The 24,115-nt window shown below is 38.1% G+C and overlaps 2 protein-coding genes across 11 annotated transcripts; both read right to left on the minus strand.

Moving 5' to 3' along the window:
- Positions 1-3,454: 3,454 nt before the first annotated feature.
- On the minus strand, positions 3,455-13,591 carry Syd (JNK-interacting protein syd). 9 transcript variants are annotated; one of them, XM_076393127.1, is made up of 17 exons: positions 13,257-13,591; positions 12,262-12,595; positions 12,066-12,186; positions 11,314-11,721; positions 11,017-11,211; positions 10,906-10,941; positions 10,416-10,433; positions 10,271-10,328; positions 9,803-10,195; positions 9,538-9,717; positions 8,031-8,232; positions 7,085-7,959; positions 6,786-7,005; positions 6,418-6,703; positions 6,141-6,338; positions 5,967-6,056; positions 3,455-5,173 (listed from the first exon to the last, which is right to left on the minus strand). In XM_076393127.1, exons 2-17 carry the CDS (start codon positions 12,586-12,588, stop codon positions 5,037-5,039), a joined length of 3,744 nt encoding a protein of 1,247 aa, XP_076249242.1. In that variant the 5' UTR covers positions 12,589-12,595; positions 13,257-13,591; the 3' UTR covers positions 3,455-5,036. The 9 variants fall into 9 exon arrangements, with proteins under 9 accessions (XP_076249242.1, XP_076249236.1, XP_076249239.1 ...); XM_076393121.1 differs by having other exon boundaries at positions 12,012-12,186; XM_076393124.1 differs by lacking the exon at positions 13,257-13,591 and adding an exon at positions 12,886-13,243 and having other exon boundaries at positions 12,012-12,186.
- A 222-nt stretch (positions 13,592-13,813) lies between these two features.
- On the minus strand, positions 13,814-18,868 carry Mle (dosage compensation regulator mle). Of its 2 annotated transcripts, XM_076375024.1 has the most exons (10): positions 18,838-18,868; positions 18,676-18,763; positions 18,040-18,535; positions 17,519-17,565; positions 17,206-17,447; positions 15,501-17,139; positions 15,059-15,426; positions 14,716-14,985; positions 14,400-14,645; positions 13,814-14,319 (listed from the first exon to the last, which is right to left on the minus strand). In XM_076375024.1, exons 1-10 carry the CDS (start codon positions 18,844-18,846, stop codon positions 13,954-13,956), a joined length of 3,771 nt encoding a protein of 1,256 aa, XP_076231139.1. In that variant the 5' UTR covers positions 18,847-18,868; the 3' UTR covers positions 13,814-13,953. The 2 variants fall into 2 exon arrangements, with proteins under 2 accessions (XP_076231139.1, XP_076231140.1); XM_076375025.1 differs by lacking the exons at positions 18,040-18,535; positions 18,676-18,763; positions 18,838-18,868 and adding an exon at positions 17,687-17,777.
- Between the last annotated feature and the right edge of the window lie 5,247 nt (positions 18,869-24,115).

A 24,115-nucleotide genomic window follows, 5' to 3' on the forward strand; every position in this document is an offset into this window, starting at 1 on the left:
AAAAAGATTGAAAGTTTAGGTAAACCCGAAACAGTTTCTGGATATAGAAGTTATTGCTGCTATCGGTGGCCTAGATAACTGCAGCGATGCATTTGCGTGATGATTGTAGCACGATAGCATCGGCGCGCAAATTTAATGTTATTGTGGCATAGAAATTGTACTGTCGTAGAGCTTAGGTAGGTGTTCATGGAAGATGTTATCGGTTTTGGTGATACTGTTCGCGATATCTGGTTAATAATTGATAGTAAACTCGTCACCAGGTGATATTCAGTCTTTGAACTCGTTAGGTTCCTAGGTGGGCGGATACTAGAGTGTTACCAGTGGCCTTTTTGAGAGTAGAGGAATATGTTTTTCCTTGGAATCTTTGTTGAGTAATCGAAGCTGAGGGACTTTATGTAAATGTTTGTTGTGCTACTTTGGGTAGAGTACAATGATTTAGGTGGACAGGTTTCGTGGAATGGAAGAACGCATGTTTTTCAGTTCTGTGAAGGAGTAGTCATTTGCGTGTTTGAGAAATCAAAGGTCTTACTGTTACTGCAATTGAAGTTGCTGAAAGATTTGATGAAAAAGTACCTAAACTCTGTTACGCAAAGCGGAGAAAATATGTTTTGCGATAAAAAAAAGAAAAACTCATGTTCAGTGAGTTGGACGATGAGATAAGTCGAAGTGCAGCTAGATTTCTACATTATTCAAAGACTTTGTGTAATTTGCATCGTTTGCGGTGTAAAGGTGGTTTTATGGTCGTTCTACTTGGATTCATTTAAAAATTACTTTGAAATCAAACGAACGATACAAATTGTTAATAATAATATGCATTTATCTTATCTCATCTTTTATTAGCGATATTTGTTCGAAACATTTTGAGAACTACTTTCATTCTTAAGCAATCCATTTGGCGAAACAGAATTCCTCACGTTTTGAAACTAATGATTCATGAAATCAGACTCTATAATGATACCCTTTTTAACCTTGATATTCTAATTCATGCTTTGAACTAAGTATCAACTACTTGCATGTCTGTTATTCGAGAAAGACGTCAATTACTATCAGTGATTAAAACTGCACCTATATATAGTCAAATAGTAGTATCTCAGCACTGTAATTATAAGAAGGTTCGATCACACTTAATACACATTGCATTGCTGGAATTTGCATACAATGGATTCCAGGCGCTGATTATCAAAACAGCAGTTGATAATTTTGCGTAAATAAAACTTTGGCACATTAATCTATGAGATATGCATCTCGAAAAAAGAAGAGATATGATAGTACACTGTTCAGGAGTATTGACGAATTATTTTGCCAAATGGTATAACTCTTATCAATTTGAAATATTGCATATTAAATAATAATTATGTAATATATACTTCGAATACGATTTTTTCTTTCCACTTTTTTTGCCAGAACAAAATTTCAATCGATCCCTTAGATTTTGATAAGGGTTCAGTAGAAAATCAGAAATAATAAAAATTGATCAAACACCTTATGATGCACAGTACGTAATCAGGTACTCCAGGTGAGGACTAGGCATAAATCGTTCAATTGACAAGATATTTAATTATATCTACAAAAGAAGTAAAGTGTATAGTAAACCATTAATCAGATCCCCAAGTACCTGATACCATATAGCTGATTTAATCAAGTATTTAGGAATTTATAGACTCTCTATTGAACAAAGTACCCAATGTTCTATAAATGTTTATACTATATCTGTACAAGTCTATATCTATAATATCTAATCAGGTACGATGTTTTAATTTGACGACAGGACGTCCTGGAATCGTTAAACCATAATATATTCATTCACAAATTTTGTTGTTACGTAAAAATGAAATTTTATATACCAATGATTTTCAGAACAAAAAAATTCTCCACCATCTACTTTCATTCTATATAACTAGTTTAAAATTCTCAAACGTGAAATTTTCATTTTCTTCAAACATGAAGTTTTGTAGCTGCAGGGAAAATTTATTTGCTTATCGAAGTATCACTACAAAGAATTGACTTAAAAAACTTACACAAAAATAATTGTTTGGAACAACGTAACTCTTTATGTAGCGCTCTTCAAACTCGTGATAATGTAACAGATAATAATGCACATTTGACCACGATAATGTGAGGACGCAAATTCTTCTTTACAAAGTGCACCTTTGACTGTAAATTTAAACACAGCTGCTTCAATGAAACTGCTTCCTTAACTTAAAGTTAACTATTTTGGAACAACGTAATTCTTTATGTAGCCCTCTTCAAATCCATGATAACATAAAATGTAATAATGCACGTCTGAGGACGGTAACGCGAGGACACAAATTCTTCTTTTCGAAGTGCACTTTTAACTACAAATCTAGACAATTTTTTCAACAAAACTGTTTCTTTAACCTAATGTTAGCAATCTGTCTCATCTAGCTCGAGATCAACAGTATTTCGCGTGCTATTTATTACTATGCTTCAAGCGCTTAAAACTTCAGACTGCATGTTTAAATTTAGATAGTAATGTGAATAAAGTTGGTAAAACCGTACTCTAATTGTGGTAGTATAAATAATTGATTGTTGCCATACAATCGAAACTAATTAGAAATTCTGCGGCGATAAGATCGTGTAATTGAAAGAACAGAGCGAAGCTGAATAAACACTCTTGATTAAAAACCTGGCCAACAGAATTACTAGCATTTTGACGCTGGTTAAGCATTAATAATACGTAGTAGTTTTTTAGTATTCAATAGCCATTTTTATGACCTTTCTATGAAAAGTAATTTACATTTTTTCAACGAATGAAAGGGGCTCAACCTCCGAGAACCAAGGCTAATCATAAGTATTAGCCACCTTTTAGTTTAAAAAGTATTGTTCAATATTAGTCAGAATAGAACACAAAGAAATCTGTTTCTAGTAAAAAAGTGGCCCCTTTGTGCGTTGAACTGCTCAAGAAACTACTCAAATGCGAATCCTTGGGTTTAATATTGTTTAGCGCCCAATCCAGTGGACTTCAGATTCTGACCCAGAGGTAGTATTAAACTCGATATGGTAACGAGTTCGAGGGCAAAGAACAGTTGCTATTGTAATTAGTTTTACTTGTGAAACAATCGTATTTAAATTTACTTCAGAATTAATATTGAGAAATAAATAAATAGAAAGTAGGCAGAGGCATATTTAACAATTCTTACTTAAATGGTGTAGCACTCTTTGTTATCTAATACATTATATACGTATATGTTGGTGGTGATTCTATTCGCTTTCTACTTGTTTATTACGCAAGCTTTTTATACGGTGGTAGAAGATCCGAAGGAAAACCTCACTGGTTTACGATTTTTAAATATAAAGAGGTATTTTACGATGTTTCAAATAATGTGTTGAGGAAGAAACTAAAGACTCATGTTCTAAAAACAAGATAAATATTATTACACATTGTACAGTAAAAATAAAAATTCTTGACAAGTCCGAAAAGAAAAGAATCCAGTTTCCTGTTTCGCAATTTTCTTTATTAACGCCATTGCAGCTTCATCTGAGCCAGGTACAATTCCGAGCTCGACACCGAAAGCGAGCTCACACAATTAATGCGCAGCCCTTACGCCGTACTTACATCTCTCGAATTTTAGTTTCTCGCTTTTAAAATAAGAATTTACAAAAATTTCGCAAGCCCAATTACTTTCTCATCCCTCATTTCGTTTTTCAATTACGAATGCAAGAAGTTATTCCTAGTCGAATTGCTACATCAAATCTAGACGCGCAACTTTAAACGATCATTCACTAGAAATCGTACAAAGAATACAATAAGTCGTTCTTTGGTAGTAAGGGAAAAGTGTTCGACGGTAAAACAAAGTAACAGCGATCAATGAGAGGTCTAAGTGTTGCCTCCTGTGGTATTTGTGTGCTATTAGCATAGATATCGCATCTATTTCGTTCATCGACAGAAAAACATAAATTACAAATCTACAAGACTCGCTATATAAACATTTCACGATTATGTACAGAAATTCATTCAGACGCCTTTTTCAGAATAAACGTGAACGCTCGCGTTCAAATGTGACGTTTCAGGGGGAGAGCTGATAGCGGCAGAACATAAAAAATATATTACATTTCATATGTATATGTATATTGGCGCGAATTAAACCACTTAGGTCTGGAAAATAATATATTCTCTAACGAAAATAATGTACAATTATATATTATGCCTAAATAACTGCCCAAGCTGAATGCACCTCACGTCCCTGCAATCGCATACGTGACGAAGGTTCTTTCGATACCCCCAATGGTAATCACGTTATCGTCGCAGCTAGGTAGCAAATGTCGCGGCAGTTTTAAAACTCAGTTTGCCCAGTATCTTAATCGATTATCACATTGTTCGACGGAAACGTAACGCTATTTTCCCAGCACTTTTCGATCAGGACTGACTCCGAAACGGTTTGTTGGATCTTTCTACAGAAAATATGGTACATACATCAAAACTGAATATTGCCGTTTTCACAATCACGTCGCTAAACACTATACGTTCAACGACCCAGAAAGAGGCGCTGGATCGCTAAAATAATTCTTTCCATAAATTACGTTACCATTGCGTAAGAGCGAATTAGTATACCGATAGTACTTTAAAGAGACGCGCTTTAAATACAAGCTGAAGATTATAAGCGTTCAGAGATTCTAACTGTCTTTTAATTTAAAAAAAAAAAAACGAAATACTTCCCCGGGAAATATCTAACGAGTCTGTTCCTCGTGGTTCGGCAAGAAATTCCGAGGAAACTTGTTAAACGTACAAATATTGAGAATATACTCCTTATGACTCTCTGAAATGGTATTCCCATTTCTCACAGAATTGTCTCGTTATTCATGGACTCGTTAGCGTGCATCGCTACAATTGTTACATAAGTATAGTTAAATAGATAGAATGTTAGTTCGGCGCAGTAAGAATCACTTGATCAGAACATGATTTATCGACGCCTTGACAGCGAATGATGTGAACCATTCGAATAAATGCTTGATTCGCCTGGAGAAGTTCAAGCTGGACCATACACCGGGATCAGCGTGATTTCAAAGTTTCTAGGCTAACCATTCATTGGCACTGGCACGGGACATTGCACCTGCCACACGATCAGGTGACTTTGTTCCGCGTGTTCTTCGGCATTCACAGCAACTACGTTCGTAGATCTTTCGATACTCTCCTCTGTTTCTTCTCCATCACCTAATAAACATAATTCCTCGATAAAATTTGTCTCTCAATGTTTCCATAAATATGCGGAAGAAAGAAGTGCGTTTATCAGTTGTACTTTGTACAACACGATGCATGTCAGCTGGAAATGCCCGAGCCCCAGAGAATGAAGGAAGCAGATAATGGTACGGTGTATAGTTGCTTTGAGAAATAGTTGGAGGTGCAGACACAGTTTCTTTGTATTAATGAAAATTATTACAGAAATATAAGTTTGTGCTGTACAAAAGCGGACAATTTCAGATCAAGATTTTTCATCTTTTATCATTTGAAATAATGTATGTAGTAAGAAATTCTGTATGCTGTACATTTGAATGCACTGATACGAGGCAAACGTATAAACTTTTTTTAATGTCAGGTTAGAGATATTTCTAACTACTCATGGACTTGTTAGTTCAATTTCATTACACCGTGCATAGAACATACTTTCAATAGTTAGTATAGGTTTGGTTCCATTCAGAGTTGTCTAATTATCATCAAACAATCGTACAAACATTTGTATAAATCGAGCATAAGACCCATTAACCGCTTTTCACTTTTCTCTGGGGGCATACCTGACCAGCTGCCATACAATTAGATGAGTTGCCACATCACTCTCGTCTTCCGGCTCATCTGCTGGAAGTATTAATCGTGTAAAACAATACTCTATCATCCCTGAATTTTTTTTATATTAACGAAATGGTACATAACAAATATTTCACACTTAATTCCCCATGAGTATCCAATACTTTAAACTGATGGTTCATTGAACGTGTCATTAACTACTTACCAACTCTGAAATCTATGTATCCTTCTCCGCCTGAAAGGACAAGCATGGCTGGTTGAGAACCGTCTGACAATGCGCTTTGACCACCATAACCTTCAAGAAAATTAAAAAATTTTTAAAATAACTCCCACTTTCACATTATTTTAAAAATGAATGATAGCACTAGGTAAGGCTTACCAGGTACTGCGACGAACATCTTCACAGCATCCCTATGGCCATGGAAACTAAGTTGAGCATGAGCCATACTGCAATACGGTATAAAACTGCCCAGTGTAACACTACGGTCTGATGCGAAAATTCTGACACCAACTCCTGGAGCATCGCCTTTGTTACTCCCCGCTTGAATTCTGGACACTGCCATCGAACCTCCAGCACCTATTTTACATACGTAGTTTATTTATGCAAAATATTGTTGAGTGTAAATTAATAATCGCAACATTAACTGTTCGCTTACTTTCAGATAAAGGAACCGAAATTATCACTCCATTTCCTGTACCGATCCACAGCCTATTTGAAGAAATGAGTAATGCAGTGATTCTTACAAAAGAAAAGCCAAGCTTCCCAGTCCCAAGCATTTTGCTAACATAAGGCTCAATGTCTACATCTTGAAGATGCTGGTAAGTATGAGCATGATAAAGTCTTAACGTTGAGTCTAATCTGATGCTGACCCACACTCCTTCACCCAACCAAGCTAATTGTCTTACTTGTGACTCCCGACGTGGATGAGCATCTACAGTATACTGAAAATTGATTTCATGCGTGATTTAAAACGATGTTTAGAGTAGGGTAAAGTTGATTGCAGTCTCAAGAGGAAATACGTACCTCAACAGTCATCGTGACTGGATCTATCACGTGAATCTTATTCCTATATCCGCACCATACAGTTCTGCCACTAACAGCAGTCATGCACCTGATTGAATGTTGTGGATTACCCAATGTAATCACATGGTACTGAGACAAATCCCATTGTCCATCGGCACCTCTTCTGAATATAGCGACAGTTCCATCGGCAAGAGCAACGAGAACTCGACCCTGTACATGTCTAAAAGAAAAGATAGTATATTAAATATTCAACAGATATGAAATATTAATCATGTTATGATCTAATAGAGACTACATACACAATAGCTAAAGCAGCGTCCTTCAGTTTAACCGAATGTAGACAGACTGACCACTGCGCGACAGCTGAATGAATGAATACTGCACCGTTCTGAGCTCCGAGCCACATTGTCGGCTGTATCGAAGACATTTTCTCTATAGGTTCTTCCTCAGTTTCATCGCTTTCTTTCTCTTCGATTGTATCTTCTTTTTTATTCGCCCGAGAGGATGAGACTTCTAAGTTGGCTTTCACGAAATGTACTTTCCCTAGATTCAACGTTTCGCTATCCACGCTATCTAAACTTTGCGGTTCAGTAGCGGTATTCTGATTACTATCGTCTAGTTTCTCAGAACTCTCGTTGCTCTGATCTTCCGAGGTGTTGTCCGATTCAGATTTATTTTGCTCCGAAACACCTTCCTGTTTACTCTTCTGATTATCCTGTTCCGTATCTGCACTCGCGTTCACTTCATGGCTCTCGTTATCGCCCACACCATTGGTAGTCCGTATCGACTCCTCGCTGACAGTTTGTGTGTAGTCACTTTCTTTGGCTCCAGGTACGCTCGCAATGCAAAGTAAATGTCCTTGGCAAACGTTAAAAACTTCCAAAATATCGGCTGGATTATTAGCGTCTATCACAGTAACTTTCGACATCTTTTGAGTCGATGTACAGATCCAGACCAAGGAGCTAAGCTGCTGCTCTAATCGTTCCGCCTCCACTCTCTGATTTTCGTTCTCCTGAAGCTCCTTATCCAGATGTTCAACAGCATCTTCAACTTCAGCCTTTGAATTGGTACTTATTTCTTGTGCTTCAGCAGCGTAAAATACACTTCCTCCAACCATACATCCACCATCACGTGTCTTCCCACCACTCAGAATCACACCAGCACCACACCATATCTACATGATAGCAGCAAAAGAAGTATTACGTAATATATTATTTTTTAAACATACAAATGCACAAAACATACCTTCATGCCAGGTTCTGATTCTTGTAAAGGTCTACAATAGACTGGTACAGGAACAGGCTGTCGAACTGGTGCACTTGGTTTTCCTGGCAAGCTCCAACCGTAAGCTTGTAACCTTCCATCTTCTTTTTTAACGTGAGCCCGAACTTGACGATATTGTTCTCTTCGTTCATTTGCACGCCTGGCTACGAGCTTTTCAGAAGATCTGTAAATGTGTATTCAGCATTAATTAATTGTCGCACATTCACAAAATATATGTGGTTAAGATAGGATTTTTAAACATAGAAGTTAGTATAATTTACTGAACACTTTGTTGTTTGTTCAACCATTTGTTCCTACGTAGACTGTCTTGATCACCAGACATTCTCTTGAACTGTTCTTTCCCTTGTATCTAATGTTCACCTTCGTTACTATTTGCATAATGAAATTTATGTTCAAATTTAGAAGCAGAATGTTAGATATAGAGCAGAACAGATTTACCTGCTGGCCAATATAAGCACCCCACTGTTAACCAGAAAACCAGGTATCTCTTGACAATACCACGAAGGAGAGGCAAGGATGAAACCCGAACGAAAAATTAAAGCGCAGAGCAAGAGTGAAATAAAAGCCATGTTTATAATATAGTCAAAATTTCATTTATTTCTTGATCAATAATGATCATATATTATTCTTCCTTCAAAAATGTACAAATTTCTTATTTACAAAACTACTGCTTTTCAAGCATGATTCTTGAATGATAAAATTAAATTAGAAATTACTGTAATCAGGTATATAATCACTACTATAAGTGGTAAAGTGATTCACAATATATCATACAAATGATAATTTACAATCTTCTTTGTACACGAGAAATAAGAATAAAAATAGTCATATTAATAAAAAGTGAATTATGAAAAAGAAGGAAAATTTAGTCTGTGTGCTATGGATCGTAATCCTCATTACAAGCGCATTTAACATTGCGCGTAATATAAACCCACAATCTTTCTTTTCAATAAAAAATGGCAGGTGAAATGAAAATCGTCACGACAAATTTGTTAAAAACCATCACATTTCCAAATCGTTCAGGCAACAAATTAATCAGACATGACTCACATTTCTTAAAAGTGATCAAGACTAATTGATAGTCGCGACAAAAGATTATGGATCCCAACTGACCAAAGAGGACTCTAATCTGTAAAGATGAGGTCGGTTCAACAGAAAGTTACTTAGAAATCAAGTTATTTAAAATTCTGTTTCGTACAGAATATAAAATCCTTTTTTTCTTGCAACAGCCTGAATAAAATATTAAAATAAATAATATGCATAAAACTTTCGTTGCGGTTACCCTTTAAATTGGTTTATGTAAAAACTTTCGTTGTAGAGGTAATAATCACAGAAGTTTGAGACTGCAGTGAAAAGAGAGCGTAACGATTCTCTACTTAAGGAATAGAGAAGAATTTGGCAGGCGTTTAGTGTCAAATTGACATAATAATATCTACGTGCGTGTATTAGAATTTGATTGATTTCTCACATGGTGTCTCCCTGGTCGAAAAACTCATGGCGACCTTTCAACGTACGTCCACGCATGGTGTTTAAGGGTGGTGCTGGAACGACTTGATTTGTCGGCGCGCTGTACCTAATGTGTGGTAAAGTGTGTGGCCCTCGAACCAGGGGTCCTCGATCCGCGGTTCCTGTGAAGAGACTACTAAAACTACAGACAAAAAAATGGAGGAAAATGATTAATTATTATTCAGTCAGATATTAGATTAGTTTTCATTTACGAAAGTGATACTAACAACTTCCACACCGAACCTTTTGTCCCTGATATACTAGAAGGATCAGTTTTGCTAGCTCTTATCATTTCTGTCCATCTAACTGCTTCTTGAAGTTCCATATATCGTTCCTTATATTGATTTCTTTCCATGAGAACCCTAGCCATCTCCACTCTGGTAAACCTCTTTCTTTGTGCTAATGGTACATCTTCCTCATCGTCGCTCTTCGCTGCTTTTGCTGCTGCTTCGGCTTCTTCCTTAACTTTCTTCAATTCTTCTTCAAGGGCAGTGATTTTTTGGCGTAAGCGTTCTCTGGCTTGTTGTAAACCTCGAACTTCTTCACGTAATATTTCTTGTTCGCTTGTTAATTCATCTACCTTGACGATCAAGTCATCTTTAACAATGTTGAGCGCATTTCTGGAAAGTAGAATAATGTAAATGTAAGTGATTGTTATTATAATACTCTCGTTGAATATTAGTGCAGAAACTCACTTGGTAGCCAGAAGTTCGTTGTTTTCCATGATGAGATTTTCCACTTCTTTACCCATTCCTAGAAAAATATATTTAGTTTAGAATATTTAATAAAGTATAATAAAATTATAGTTGTAAAACTAAAAGAAAATGATTAATATCTTACCAAAGAAGTTGTCATTGACTGCATGGAGGATTATTTATATCATGCGATTACATAGTCAAAATATGACCATACCCAGCAGAGGTAAGAAGGCGGACACGAAAAAACAGAAAAAAAATTAGTACATGGCTTATATGTATATATAATATATTTTTCTACTGTGATATTAACCCTGAGAGTTCAAATTTAGACGTGATCGCACTATACTTAGAATGTAGTCGTTTCAATAATAATATTGAAAAAAACCTTTAAATAAAATAATTTATTTCACAAAAACTGATAATTTATATGTTGTATTGTTGTTAGTAAAAGAACATTGTGCATGCTGGTTTAACGCAAAACACGAATATTGTATTATTTAATTCGTGAATGATTAAGCATATAGCAATATATGTAATAAGTTTTCCTCATATATAGAAATGAGTTGGAACTCAAAGGATTAATAGACAAAGAATGATATTTCATGGATTGTTAGTTAATTAATGAAACATACCAGACGATGCATATTCTCCAGGATGAACCCAACTACCTATGATTTTAAGGATGTGGTATTAGATTAAAAAAAAGATTCTTAGGATTATGTCAAAATCATCGAAATGATTACCAGTAATATCTGCCCCTTCATCCATTTCACCCAATGCGTCTGCATCTTGAAAACTGAGTTCTTGATACAATGTATTGCCGCTTCGTTGTTCTAGTTCTGTTCTACTCCTTCCACTTGGTGTAGTAGCTAATTTTTCTACATTCGGCGATGTTGGTGTGACCAGTGGTGGGGGAACTTCCGTTTCTGGACTTTCATCTGCGAATGAACAATGAGATATGAGTATCACTAATAAATAAATACTGCATACATAAGATAATTGAAGCAACTTAAATTTTAACGATACTTAGATCAACTTACGTCTCGAAATAGCAGTTGTTTTATTTGCTTGTGCTGGTTTATCTGTTAACTGGCTCTTATCTGAGGTTTCTATAGCTGCTTCACTACTACTATCCAACATCTCAGTTCTCAAATTAGCAGCATTTGGTAGATTCTCTTCTTCTATATCTTCGGCGTTCATACTGGCCTCTAAACTCTGAAAACCATAACTTAATGGTCCAGAACTTCGGGACATATGTGCTAGTCCAAGAGACGGCAAACGGGATGGACCACGACCGCTAGTTGCATTTTCTAATCTTTCTGTACTTCCAACTAACATCTTTGTTCTTTCCATATAATCTACATGCGTCTTAAATAATTCGGTATATCTCTCATGCAGGCGGGTATATTCTCGTTTTAGTTCTGCTTCTTTTTCTTCAAGACGAATAACTAAACAAATACAAAAACTATATTTCATAGCTGCTATATTCACTTCACTGTAAGGATTAATTACGACAGAACACACCCTAAACCTCACTGAATACAACTATACAAATATGTGTATGTATAATTTAACATATAAATAAAGATATAACTAAAGCAGACAATAATAAAAACAGAGAAACAATATAAACTTCCGTATATGCACATGCAGCAATTTACATCCCAATCAGTCCACTTAAGTTTATCCCACCAAATAATTAAATCAACATAAAACGAAAAAAAACTTTCTACTCTACTGTGAAGGGATGTTCTGTGAAGGGATGGACTGGGAGAGCCATTGACTTTTGTACCGTGATCATGTGAATTCTTTGTCTTCAGTTCCAACATTCTTACAATTGATTCCAAGCTATCAATTTTTGACAAAAGTTCTTTCCTTTCATCCTCTGCAGCATCTTCAAGCTCAAGCAGTTTCTGGTTCAAAAAATATTATGTTAATTAAAATATCAGGATTTAGAGGTACAATACTACTGAAATTAGAATTCATACCTGATCAGATGTTTTCCTTAACTGTTTTTCTCTTTCATATTGAGTGACCAATTGTTCATTATCCTCCCTTAATAATTCTAATTCAACTTCACGTTCTTGATTTTCTGTATAAGATATGTCTAGACATTCTAGAACATTGACCACAAGTGGCATCAAGTCTTTGACTACATCTTCATCATAACGAACTATCATTTTCTCAAACTCCTGATAGATGCTCCCAGCCAGAGTTTGAACTTTCTCCGACATGACCACATGATTGTCTTCATGCGTGCCATATACCGTTTCCTGCTCCATTTCCATTTGACTCATCTGGCTCATTTGACTCATTTTATACCTGTAATACAAAAATCCTAAATAAGCACTGAATCAGTTTCATTATTTACAAAAATGTAAATTCACTCTATCACAACTTATACCATATTTCTTTTTCTAGGAATACACAACGGCAAATCTGGAGCTACTGTTTAGGCACTTTGCCAAGTAAGGTAATGTTATAGAATAAGAATGACACATCAAAAGTGTTATTGCACAACTCAATAAAAATTAAACAAATATGACTTTTTGCGAACATTGAGCGAACGATGATCACGTTACTGCGACATAGAGATGATCATTACACTTAACCCTGAGGACTTAGACTAATTTGAGCGGTATCGTATCTCTTTCACCAAAAGATCTCCGATCAACGAGGCATCATTAAAATACGTGATTCGCACTCTCTTGACACGGTTTGGAATTAATCGTGACTCTGTGTCGCACTAGTGCCAAACACGGCTGTAAAGGATCCAAACGTCAGACGCATTATTGCACATAACCTTGCACGATGCACCGATTCAAGATCGAAAATAGTTTCAGAATGACCACGATTGAATCAGGTCATCGCGAGTCCGTCGCGGAGAACTGCTGAACCCCGTGATACTTGATCGTTCGCATTATCGCACTATTTTTACATATAGCAGAGGTTGTCCCCTCGAGGACGAGGTGGAACGTCTTGCCTTGAAGTGGCCTGTTCCGTGTTGTGATCAGTGACGTTTCGCAACCACCTGGGTCTGTCCTGGCTCCTCTTCCTCTCTCTCCTTTTCTCGTCGTTTTCTCACTTGATTCGAAACACTTCACCGAAGTCGGTCCGGCCGATTACACGAAACGCACCACCGCGGCGCGGACTAGAAGGAACATTTTTCATGCATTACGCTGTCATGTTTGACAATAGCCAATTTCATTAGTTTCTGTCAACTCTGTTGACGATCGTCTTTACACGCAAACTCTCGCCATTTTTCTGCGATCTCCACTACTCCACCGACCAAGTGTTACGGACGTATCGTGATGTTGAATGCCCTGACGTGTTCACAAATAAACCTATGAAATCGCAAGATACGGAAACTCATTTCTCTCTGTTTCCTTCGTGCCCGTTAGATGGCTGTGCCATTAGAGCTCCGCTGCTATTTTGATCACGATCTTACGTTGCACATACATATTTAGCGGATCTTTCATTTCAATCTTGAATCTTCGTCCTATACGCTTCTAAAGATTAATAATGAATAGTAATCAATACTCAGATTTAATAATTTCTAAAGTTTTATTTGTACTTTCAAGAGGGGAACATAAAAGGTGTGAATTAAATAAAGAGGTGAAATATAGTTTGCGATGTTTGGTACATATCAGGCGTCTGCGAATGTGTTTAAAAGTTCGTAATTAATAACGACCTCTAAAGCCTCCTCTACCGCCCCAATTTCCGCCACCTCTACCTCGTGAATTATTCATTCCGTATCCCCTATTCGCTCCACCTCTATATCCACCGCCGTAATTATTGTTTCTTGGGTAATCGCCACCTCCTCCGCCGCCACTAAAACCTCCACCACCGCTGAATCCGCCACCACGAGGACCTCCGCGAAAACCACCGCTTCCTCGCATCATTTTTGCAGGGCTCGCGCCATCTGAATGAAAGCCAGTCGCGTGTCCCCTCGGTGGCCTTCTCGACTGAAAACCACCGCCTGTAATCTGATCCAGTTCGTAACGGCAGGCATTCATTCCGCACAATGACTTAATTAAACCTAATACCTGTAAAAAAAACAAGATATAGGTACTCCTCCTTTATTGTACACGGAAATATATTTGAAGGTTTTATCGTAAGGTAATACTTTTTCTTCGGTGGGATTCAACTCTAAAATAGTTTCTGGTTCTTTGGCGGCCTTTACAACAAGACCTTCCAAGGCTGGTCGCAGAGCCACTATTGCCGCTGCATGTTCTGGATTCATGTCCAAATTAATCCAATTGTCGAGTTTTACAACGCCATCGACGTACTCGACTTTGCGGGAACCAAATAGTAACAAATGAATTGGAGACACCATCGTCATCTGCTTACAAGATACCGCTCTTGTACGGATCTATAAAAGAATGAAGATTACTATCAAGCTGTAATTGTAAGGCGTATTTCATAAAAGAGTTCTAAGTTACCTTCTCTCCAAATACGAAAAATGGAAATGGGAAATTCTGTTCGAAGTTACTACAATTTACTGACGTCTTATGAATCAACGCTGCTTTAGATTCGGTAGTAAGAACTTTCCTTTTTTCTTTATGGTAACAAACATTTGGATAAAGACCCATGCATAGTAAAGCAGTAATTGTATCAAGACGAACATCTGCGCCTGCTTGATAATTTAATGGAACAGGGCAAAGAGTTTCCTCTGGGAATCCAGCGCTTTGTAGAAGTGCTTGCAATTGATTCTATAAATATAAATGTATTTTATAAACGCATTGTTTGAGAGTAAAATGAATTTGTAAGTTTCTTTAAATGCACCTTAGCTTCCCACGTGACTCTTAATGTAGGCATACTTAAGTTTTTCGAATCACAAAATACTTGTTCTGCGTACTCTCCACCACCTCTGGCTTCTTCCCATGCTTGAAAAGCATGCAACATTGCCACGTGGTCACTATATCTTGCACCAGCGAACCATTTTTGTTGAGCAGACAATCGTCTTACATCAGGTCCCATGTTATATACTTCTGGGAATGTTGTGCTATTTGCAGCCATTGTAGAAAGTGCATCACCGACGCGAAACATACAACCCAGAATCATCATTTTACCTAATCGTGGTTCTATAGGCAAACGGGCTAATATTTTACCAAGCGGTGTTAACTCGTCATTTTCATCTAAACACTTCATTTCTAGAATAAGGAAATATTCATTATGAAATAACTAAATACACTAAATTGTATTCAATAAAAAGAAAAGAACGTACCTCGTAGTATGACTTCAGCTTCGATCACAGCGTCTATTGGCGGTGGTTCGATTGCTTTCGATAAGAATTTTCCAATGCTACCTAATCTTAGCAATTTAATACTTAATGCTAACTCGTGCAAAGGTGTTCTGAACATTTCTGGCGTCATGTGTTCATCCATTTTATTAAAACGCGCCCTGGAGCATAAGTGGAAACAAAATCCTGGCCGTACACGACCAGCTCGACCTTTTCTCTGTTCCAAATTTGTTTTACTGGCCCATACAGTAGCGTAATTTGTCATATTATTATGAGACGTGAAGAGTTTCATTTTAGCTTTGCAAGAATCTATTACATAAACTACGTCGTTAATTGTAATCGACGTTTCGGCAATATTTGTAGCTAAGATTATTTTCGTTATTCCTGGTGGCACCGGATCAAAGACTTTACGCTGATCTTCCCTAGGTAATTGTGAATGCAGCGGTATGATTACGTAGCTAGATCCTCCGTAAGTCGGATGCTGCTGTAGGTGCTTCATCAGCGCAAATATTAAGTTCCAGCCAGGTAAGAAAATTAACACAGCGCCTGGAATACCTTGATCGCTAATATATCTTAATAAAGCTTCTATAAGTTCAAAACTTATTTCTTTCTCCGTAAGCTGCGCCATAGCGTTCTTAGTTTGTATGGAATAGTCCGCACTAATAACTTTATTCAAATTCTCTTCTGGTTCTCCGTCTGTTGGTAGATCATCTGGGTCACGATTTTTTCGTTTCTTAGAATCCATTGGCGGTACAAAATTAGTCAATTGTATACAGTCTTCTAAGAAATATTGTTGTACAGGATATGACCTGCCTGGTATTTCTATTACCGGACAATTATTGAAATAATTACTGAACAATGTCGTGTCTATTGTCGCCGACATTAAAATAATTCGCAGATCGGGATACATATGGATCATGTCGCGGAGAACCACCATAATAAAGTCAGAGTTGACGTCTCGTTCATGAATTTCGTCAACTATAACATGTGAGACGCCTCGTAAACCACCTTCCAGTTTTCTTAAAAGCACACCAACAGTGCAAAACATTATACTTCCATAGGGTCTAGGCAAACAAGATTCAAATCGCACAGAATAACCAACAGATTGTCCTAAACTTTCGCATCTTTCTACAGCAACTCGATCTGCCACTGATACAGCCGATATTCTTCTAGGTTGTGTGATTGCTATGCTGCAAAATGCACCTTGACCTGATGCAATATAATCATCTAAAATAAACTGGCATACTTGAGTCGTTTTACCACAACCTGTATTTCCCCGAATGATAATTACAGGATTATCATTAATAGCAGTCATTATCTCATTTCTCTTTGTATAAACTGGTAAATTAGATCTATCTTTAATACTCTTTTGCAAGTTCTCATCTTGCTGTAGCCTATCGCGTTGTTCGCGTTGTAAGTCCTCTGACAATTGTTCTAAACTCATTGCAGCTAATGGACCTTCATCTATATTGCAGCCAGTCCATGGATTCCAATTTTGTTGCGGAGGAGACCAGCTTACTACTCCAGCAGGTTGTGGTACAGATGAAATAAAATCATCCAATACTTGATTTGTCAATAAAGATATGGCTGTAGATTGAGAATCTTCTCCTTTAACTATTGGTGGCTATAACATATAGCTTTATGTGAGGAATATTGTGGAAATATGATAGCTGTAATCCTTAAATCTTACCTCAGGGGACTGCACTGAAATAGGTTTTATATTCAAATTTAACAAAACGTCATAAATCTGATCTGCCAAATCTGGTGAAATTTTGACTGGATATGGCCTTATTTGTTCTGCTTCTTTATTTTTCTTCAGAGTACCACTAAATGCTTCAATAACACCAAGATGATACAATTGCCGAACGAGAGACAAAGCACAACTTTTTGATGCAGTTTGTTTATTTGAACCAGTTTCACGACCAGTAACATCTAAAAATAGTTTCAATGAGAATTTATTGTTGTATATTCCTTAAAAATATTTGAATAATTTAATGACATACTTCTTCCAAGTTGTTTCACATAAAATGTCATTTCAGCCATAAAGCTCCTGAGAAGGAAATATCAAATTTTATTATTAATACATTAAAATATACCAGAATCTGCGCATATATTCATATTTAAACATAATTTATCCAAAAGGTAATTATTACAACATAATTTCAACTTACCACTTGAAAATATCCAAGATCACATTGGAGCACATTGTAATAAGTTTATATAACTGACTGCACCAAAACCCTTATTGAATCATTTCAATAAAAGTTTTGGTTAAACATGGTCTCCATCTGTGCACAAGAGAAAACAATTTTCTTCTCTTGCACCAGCATTGTTTGCAAGTCAATAGCGTACTCCAAAATGGTCTTGTTGAGTTTCAAATGGTATTAAAATCACTCATGCGATTGTCTTATATTCTGTGTACAAAATTTCTAACAGAATCAGGGACTTCAAGTAGTGTCATGAGATTGCAGCAATAAGTCCAATCCAATGCAAAAATAAAGGGCTACATTGAAACGACCCATACCTCGTATGATCTGGACCAAGTGGGGTATATTTGTAATCAGCATTAATTTTGTTAGTTTGCATAAATTGATGAAGCTTTGATTTAGCATTTTCTATAGTCCAATTCCCATGAATTCCAGAATTTACATCAACATCTTCTGCATCTTCGACTCTTTTTTGATCTGCTATTCTATCCATATATGTATAATTGCCTTGACCATGTTCATTGTAAGCTCTATATGCTTGGCCTATATCATTAGGTCCCATTCCATCTTGAAACACAGATTTTGATGGACTGAAAGATTCAGTCTTGACAGGGTCTGTATCTCGTGGCTGGACAGTGCCTGCATCCTTTGGAACATCATTGGGGTTCACATGTCCTGTACGAACCAAATAATTGACAAAATCTCTAGCTGCATTGCCCTGTGCATCTTTCTTGTTGGTTGAGTTTCCTGCTCCTACATAATCGAATCCAGGGACACGTAATTCGCAGAGGAAACGTTGGCGATGTTTTGGTCCTACAAAATTACAAAACTTGTTAAAAAACATCCAAAAATTTTAGTTCATTTTCAATACTTAAAGAAATTTTGCATCTGCTAGCCCCTGGCAACTTAAATCCCTTTTATGATAAAAAAAACACGAATCTATTGGGCAGTACCTGTTGGTCTCACATCGAACTGTGGTTCTTTGGTATTTTTCGCACACCATTGATGAAAGAAGGATTTTATATCACCCATTTTGAAATTCTAGTAAAGGGACAGAAACACAGTGTTTATCGAGTACTCAATATAACCTTCGTAGAAATTGAATCAAACTTTACTGCTTCCATAGCATAGCTTCAACGGAAATTCAAGAACCTATGTGTATGTACACACATCAATCACAGATCTGTAGAACTGGATCGGTATGTGGTGTAAGGCTTAGTCGTTGACAGCGTTTGATCTGTGCCATCTTGTGAGAATATACCATGCGCGACACAGGTGGAGGGACAAGCTACTAAATATTGGTTTTCGAGCGTCCTCTGCAATTTTCAAGCGGTGGATGTAGAGAACACATTCTGTTTTCATCGCTGATGCTGATAATACCAGTAAACGAGAAAAGGTTCCTACCATACCATCCAATATACAAGGTGTTCCACTAAAGTATCCTCCACATTCATCTGATTCATCCCTGTAATTTCAAAAAACAAGCAAAAATGTTATTTACAAAAAATATGTCATCGCAGAAAATTTATACCAAAACAACGATATTTATTCTAAAAATGATTGAAAACTTTAAGGGTAGATAGTACACGGGCCACGAGGATCCACGGGGAGACTGATAGAATAAAAATCCCATCGGTCTTCCTTCACAAATTCTTCAAATTTTAAAGTTTAAAACCTAAACTAGTAAACCAAAGACGTTTGACCAACTGACAGTAGTCAAGCTGTCACTGGTCAATGTGATTCAAGGTAACCCAGAGTAGTCCAAAATAATCCAAGAAGTTCCTAAAGATGATCGCCAGGACGATCTGCACCCTTCGGAAACTCTGGAGTGAGTGACCAGAAATGGGGGAGCGAAAAGTTAATAATTTTCATATTTGTTAACTAAGAATTACAAATATCAATAATTTACACAAGTGCGCACTGTGTGTGATTGTTATTAACAATACGTGTACCAGAAATTGTTGCTGAGATAATTACTTTATGCAAAATATCAATTTTTCGAAAAGTATTGTTAGTTAGATCAATCTCGAAATTCTAACCAACCGACGAACTTCTCTGATTGGTTTCTTATCTTCCTCGAGACAGTATAAATACCGCTGCAGGAGCACGAGTGTCTCACTCGCCACGGGTCCTCCGGTGGGTGCGGACCTCCCTGGGGATCCTGGAGGGACTCCTGGGCCCTGGACCTGCCTGGACCTCGGACCCACTGGACCCCTGGACACCTCTGACCAGTGGTCAGCTGACCGATGACCAGTGGTCATCTTGGACAACCGGTGAGTTTTTGCTCAAATTTTGAATTTATTTATACTGGTGCCCCTTTTTTCTGGTTTCTCCCTTTTGTATGTACCCCGCCCCTAACAGGGCTATATGTTATGCTTTGTCTCTTTATTACCGTTACATTTTGGATTCAATGGAATCCAGCTACCATTTCTACATCTTATACTTGTCTTTCAGTCATCTCTTTGGCTTACTAGTTATAAGATTTTTAAATTTCTGTAAAGGGAGGTCGATGGAACTATAGTTCCATTTATGTATTTCTCTTGAACTCTGGGTTTGCTCTTATTCTTGGGGATAGTCCTTCATTCATTTATATACGTCTCTTGATCTCTGATTCATCCGTTGTTCTTGCAATCACTGATATTCATCTGTTATTCCTCCCTTTCACCCCTGCTGCATGTCTTTCTATTCTATTCTTTATTTCATTACTGGTAACAATTATCATCACATAAAGATCGTTCATCAAACGAAGACATCGTATTCCCCGAGTGATTTTATTTCCATGACTTATTTTTAATATTTCAGGGTTTAAGTGAACACCGAATTAAAGCATTAAAAGAAGAATACAAGGTAATACGAACGTCATTCATTTTTGTTTTCTGTGTACATATGTTCTCCCTTGATTGGGGGTACGGATTGTTCTGTCGATCCTTTCTCATTTCTCTCATCTTCATATGGGTCTCCAACACAGCAACCTCCTCGTGGTGAGACCCGGGCCGGTTCTGTCCGGGCCAATGGCTGTGCCATCGTTGGGGTATTCTTGGGGAGGCTCCCCCAATCATTGACATATTACTCTTCATACTCTTTCTTCGCCGGTTCTCTCTTTATCCTCAACTTGAAGATTGAAGAACGAAGACGTCTCATCCGCCGAGGGATTCACCACATTTAGTATATAAGTCTGAATTGCTGAAAATATTTTTAAGACCCTACTTTTAAGATACTATTGTAAAACGTTTGTAACACTGCCGAGTAGTCACATCTTAGTCATCTTTGCTCGATCATTTGCTCCTCACCTTCTGTGAGGAGCTGCTTCTCTTAGTAGAAGCAACTAGCAGCCGTGGAATCGGCGGTCGATGGAGCTTGTTCTTCTTCCCTTGGGGGTTTGTGCTAGCGAGAGACGATGTGGACACCGAATGGTGTGTGGTATGACACACTTGCAGGTGGAAACCCCACAGTTCAATCAGGCAACTGATTGGGCTGTGAGGTGCCAGTCGCCTTCTTCTAGTACCCGCCTTCAAGGTGGAAGGACTCGCACCACCGGTTGTCTATTTCATGGTTGCCTTACGCGGTAGACTTTAACTATTCCCAATCTTTTCTCAATGATTACTTGGCACTTCTCTAGTTTAAGGTCCAAGCTAAAGATATGGATGGAATTTAATTTCCATCCATGTCTTTGGTTTACTAGTTCAAACTATAGACTTTAAGATTTTAACTTAAGACCGTATCCTTAAGACTACGGAAGACATCTCATCCGCCGAGGGATTCAGCACCTTTGGTTCGTAAAGTTCTGTCTTTACTTTTTATTGTTCGTATGAAGGAAGACGTCGCATCCGCCGAGGGATTCACCGCTTCTAGTATATAAGTCGCAATCGCTTAGAATATTTTTAAGACCCTAGTTCTAAGTTTCCATTGTAAAGTCATTGTAACACTGCCAAGTTGTCACTTCTTAGCTCTCTTTGCTCGGTTACTTCCTCCTCACCTTCTGTGAGGAGGTCATCTGCTTCTCTTAGTAGAAGCAAATCTCCAACTGTGGAATCGGCGGTCGATGGAGCTTGTTCTTCTTCCCTTGGGGGTTTGTACTAGCGAGAGACGATGTGGACACTCGATGGTGTGTGGTATGACACACTTGAAGGTGGAAACCCCACAGTTCAATCAGGCAACTGATTGTGCTGTGAGGTGCTAGTCGCCTTCTCCTAGTACCCGCCTTCAAGGTGGAAGGACTCGCACCACCGATTGTCTATTTCATGGTTGCTTTACGCGGTAGATTCTAAATATTCCCAATCTCCACTCAATGATTACTTGGCACTTATCTACTTTAAGGTCCAAGCTAAGGATATGGATGGAACTTGATTTCCATCCATGCCTTTGGCTTGTTAGTTTAAGATTTTTGTAAAGGGAGATCGATGGAACTTTGATTTCATCTATCTCCCTATGGGTCTCCAGCACAGCAACCTCCTCGTGGTGAGACCTGGGGCGGCTCTGTCCGTGCTAATGGCTGTGTATCTTGTGTTAGATATAAGGGTAGTTAGGTAAGGGTGGCTCCTCTCGTGTTTCAGCGATCAGTGATATGCTTCTATTATTCGTCTCTTCTCTCTTTGCTGCATGTCTCTCTACTCTCTTGTCAATTTCATCGCTGGTCATAATTATCATTCCTATTTCATTCACACGAAAATCATTCATCGAACGAAGACATCGTACCCCCCGAGGGATTTCATTTGTATTTTTAATTTTTAACATTTCAGGGTTTAGGTGAACATCGAAGAAAAATGCAATCAACGTTGTTCCATTCTGTTTTCTGTCTAAATGTGTTCTGTCTTGACTCGGAGTACGGATTGTGCTGTTGATCCTTTCTCATTTCTCTCATCTTCATATGGGTCTCCAGCACAGCAACCTCCTCGCGGTGAGACCCGGGCCGGTTCTGTCCGGGCCAATGGCTGTGCCATCGTTGGGGTATTCTTGGGGAGGCTCCCCCAATCATTGACATATTACTCTTCATACTCTTTCTTCGCCGGATCTCTCTTTATCCTCAACTTGAAGATTGAAGAACGAAGATTTGGCAGCCGCCGAGGGATTCATCGCTTCTAGCTCATAAGTGTATAATTCTAAGAATTGGTACAAGATCCTACTTTCAAGATTCTTTTAAGATACATGATTTTTCTTTTCTTCTTGGGGTGGCCTACCACCTATTCATACATTTTTCTTTATCTCTTGTCTTATTCTTGTTCTGGTGCCGCTGCCCCAGTATTTAATGTATTCCACTTCATATGCTCTCCTTTCATCGCTGGTTCTCGTTTTACTCCTTACTTGAAGATCGAAGAACGAAGACGTCGCACCCACCGAAGGATTTATCGCTCCTAGTTTGTAAGACTCAATCTCTTAGAATATATTTAAGACCCTACTTTTAAGATTTTATTGTAAAATCTTTGTAACACTGCCGAGTAGTCACATTTTAGTCATCTTTGCTCGATCATTTGCTCCTCACCTTCTGTGAGGAGGTGATCTCTGCTTCTCTTAGTAGAAGCAACTAGCAGCCGTGGAATCGGCGGTCGATGGAGCTTGTTCTTCTTCCCTTGGGGGTTTGTACTAGCGAGAGACGATGTGGACACTCGATGGTGTGTGGTATGACACACTTGAAGGTGGAAACCCCACAGTTCAGTCAGGCAACTGTCTGGGCTGTGAGGTGCCAGTCGCCTTCTTCTAGTACCCGCCTTCAAGGTGGAAGGACTCGCACCACCGGTTGTCTATTTCATGGTTGCCTTACGCGGTAGACTCTAAATATTCTCAATCTCCACTCTATGATTACTTGGCACTTCTCTACTTTAAGATCCAAGGCAAAGGCGTGGATGGAACTTGGCTTCCATCCATGTCTTTGCCTCTCTAGCGTAAAATCACTGTACAATTGTCGAGTTGTCATTTCTTAACTTCTTTTTTTGAAATTTGTTCCTCATCTTTGGTGAGGAAGTCACCTCTGCTTCTCTTGGTAGAAGCATGTGACCAACCGTGGAATCGTCGGTCGGTGGAGTGTGTTCTCCTCTTGGGGGTCTGTACTAGGAGTGACGCGACGGACACAGTAGGGTGTGTGGAAAGACACACTCGACTGTGGAAACTACACGTTTCCGCCTTTTGCACATTCTCTTTACCAGCCTGTCGGAATTAGGTCTACTTCGGTAGCTCCTATGTGGCAGCAGGGAGCAATGGACAATTGACTGAATCATGTAGTGCCGTGCGCCTCTCCGACCTACCGGCCTTCAAGGTGGTAGAGCTCACACCATCGCTCGTCTATTTCACGGTTGCATTAGCGGTAGAGTCTAACTTAACCAAACCCTTCCTAATGATAACTCGACAATTTCGTACTTTTAAGGTCCAAGTAAAAGGCATGCATGCAACTTAGCTTCC

Source organism: Calliopsis andreniformis, chromosome 3 (genome assembly GCF_051401765.1).
Source record: "Calliopsis andreniformis isolate RMS-2024a chromosome 3, iyCalAndr_principal, whole genome shotgun sequence".
Taxonomy (NCBI): domain Eukaryota; kingdom Metazoa; phylum Arthropoda; class Insecta; order Hymenoptera; family Andrenidae; genus Calliopsis; species Calliopsis andreniformis.

What these genes read in the sequence shown, in the direction of transcription:
- Syd (XM_076393121.1), bottom strand. Translation starts at nt 12,588, where the DNA reads ATGAGTCAAATGAGCCAGATGAGTCAAATGGAAATGGAGCAGGAAACG. An exon ending in TTCGACCAGGGAGACACCAT is followed by an intron (nt 8,233 to 9,537) that starts GTGAGAAATCAA and finishes ACACATTTACAG; the next exon opens with ATCTTCTGAAAAGCTCGTAG. An exon ending in TTCGGTTCCTTTATCTGAAA is followed by an intron (nt 6,339 to 6,417) that starts GTAAGCGAACAG and finishes TATGTAAAATAG; the next exon opens with GTGCTGGAGGTTCGATGGCA.
- Mle (XM_076375024.1), bottom strand. An exon ending in GAGTCACGTGGGAAGCTAAG is followed by an intron (nt 14,986 to 15,058) that starts GTGCATTTAAAG and finishes TTATATTTATAG; the next exon opens with AATCAATTGCAAGCACTTCT. An exon ending in TTTTCGTATTTGGAGAGAAG is followed by an intron (nt 14,646 to 14,715) that starts GTAACTTAGAAC and finishes ATTCTTTTATAG; the next exon opens with ATCCGTACAAGAGCGGTATC.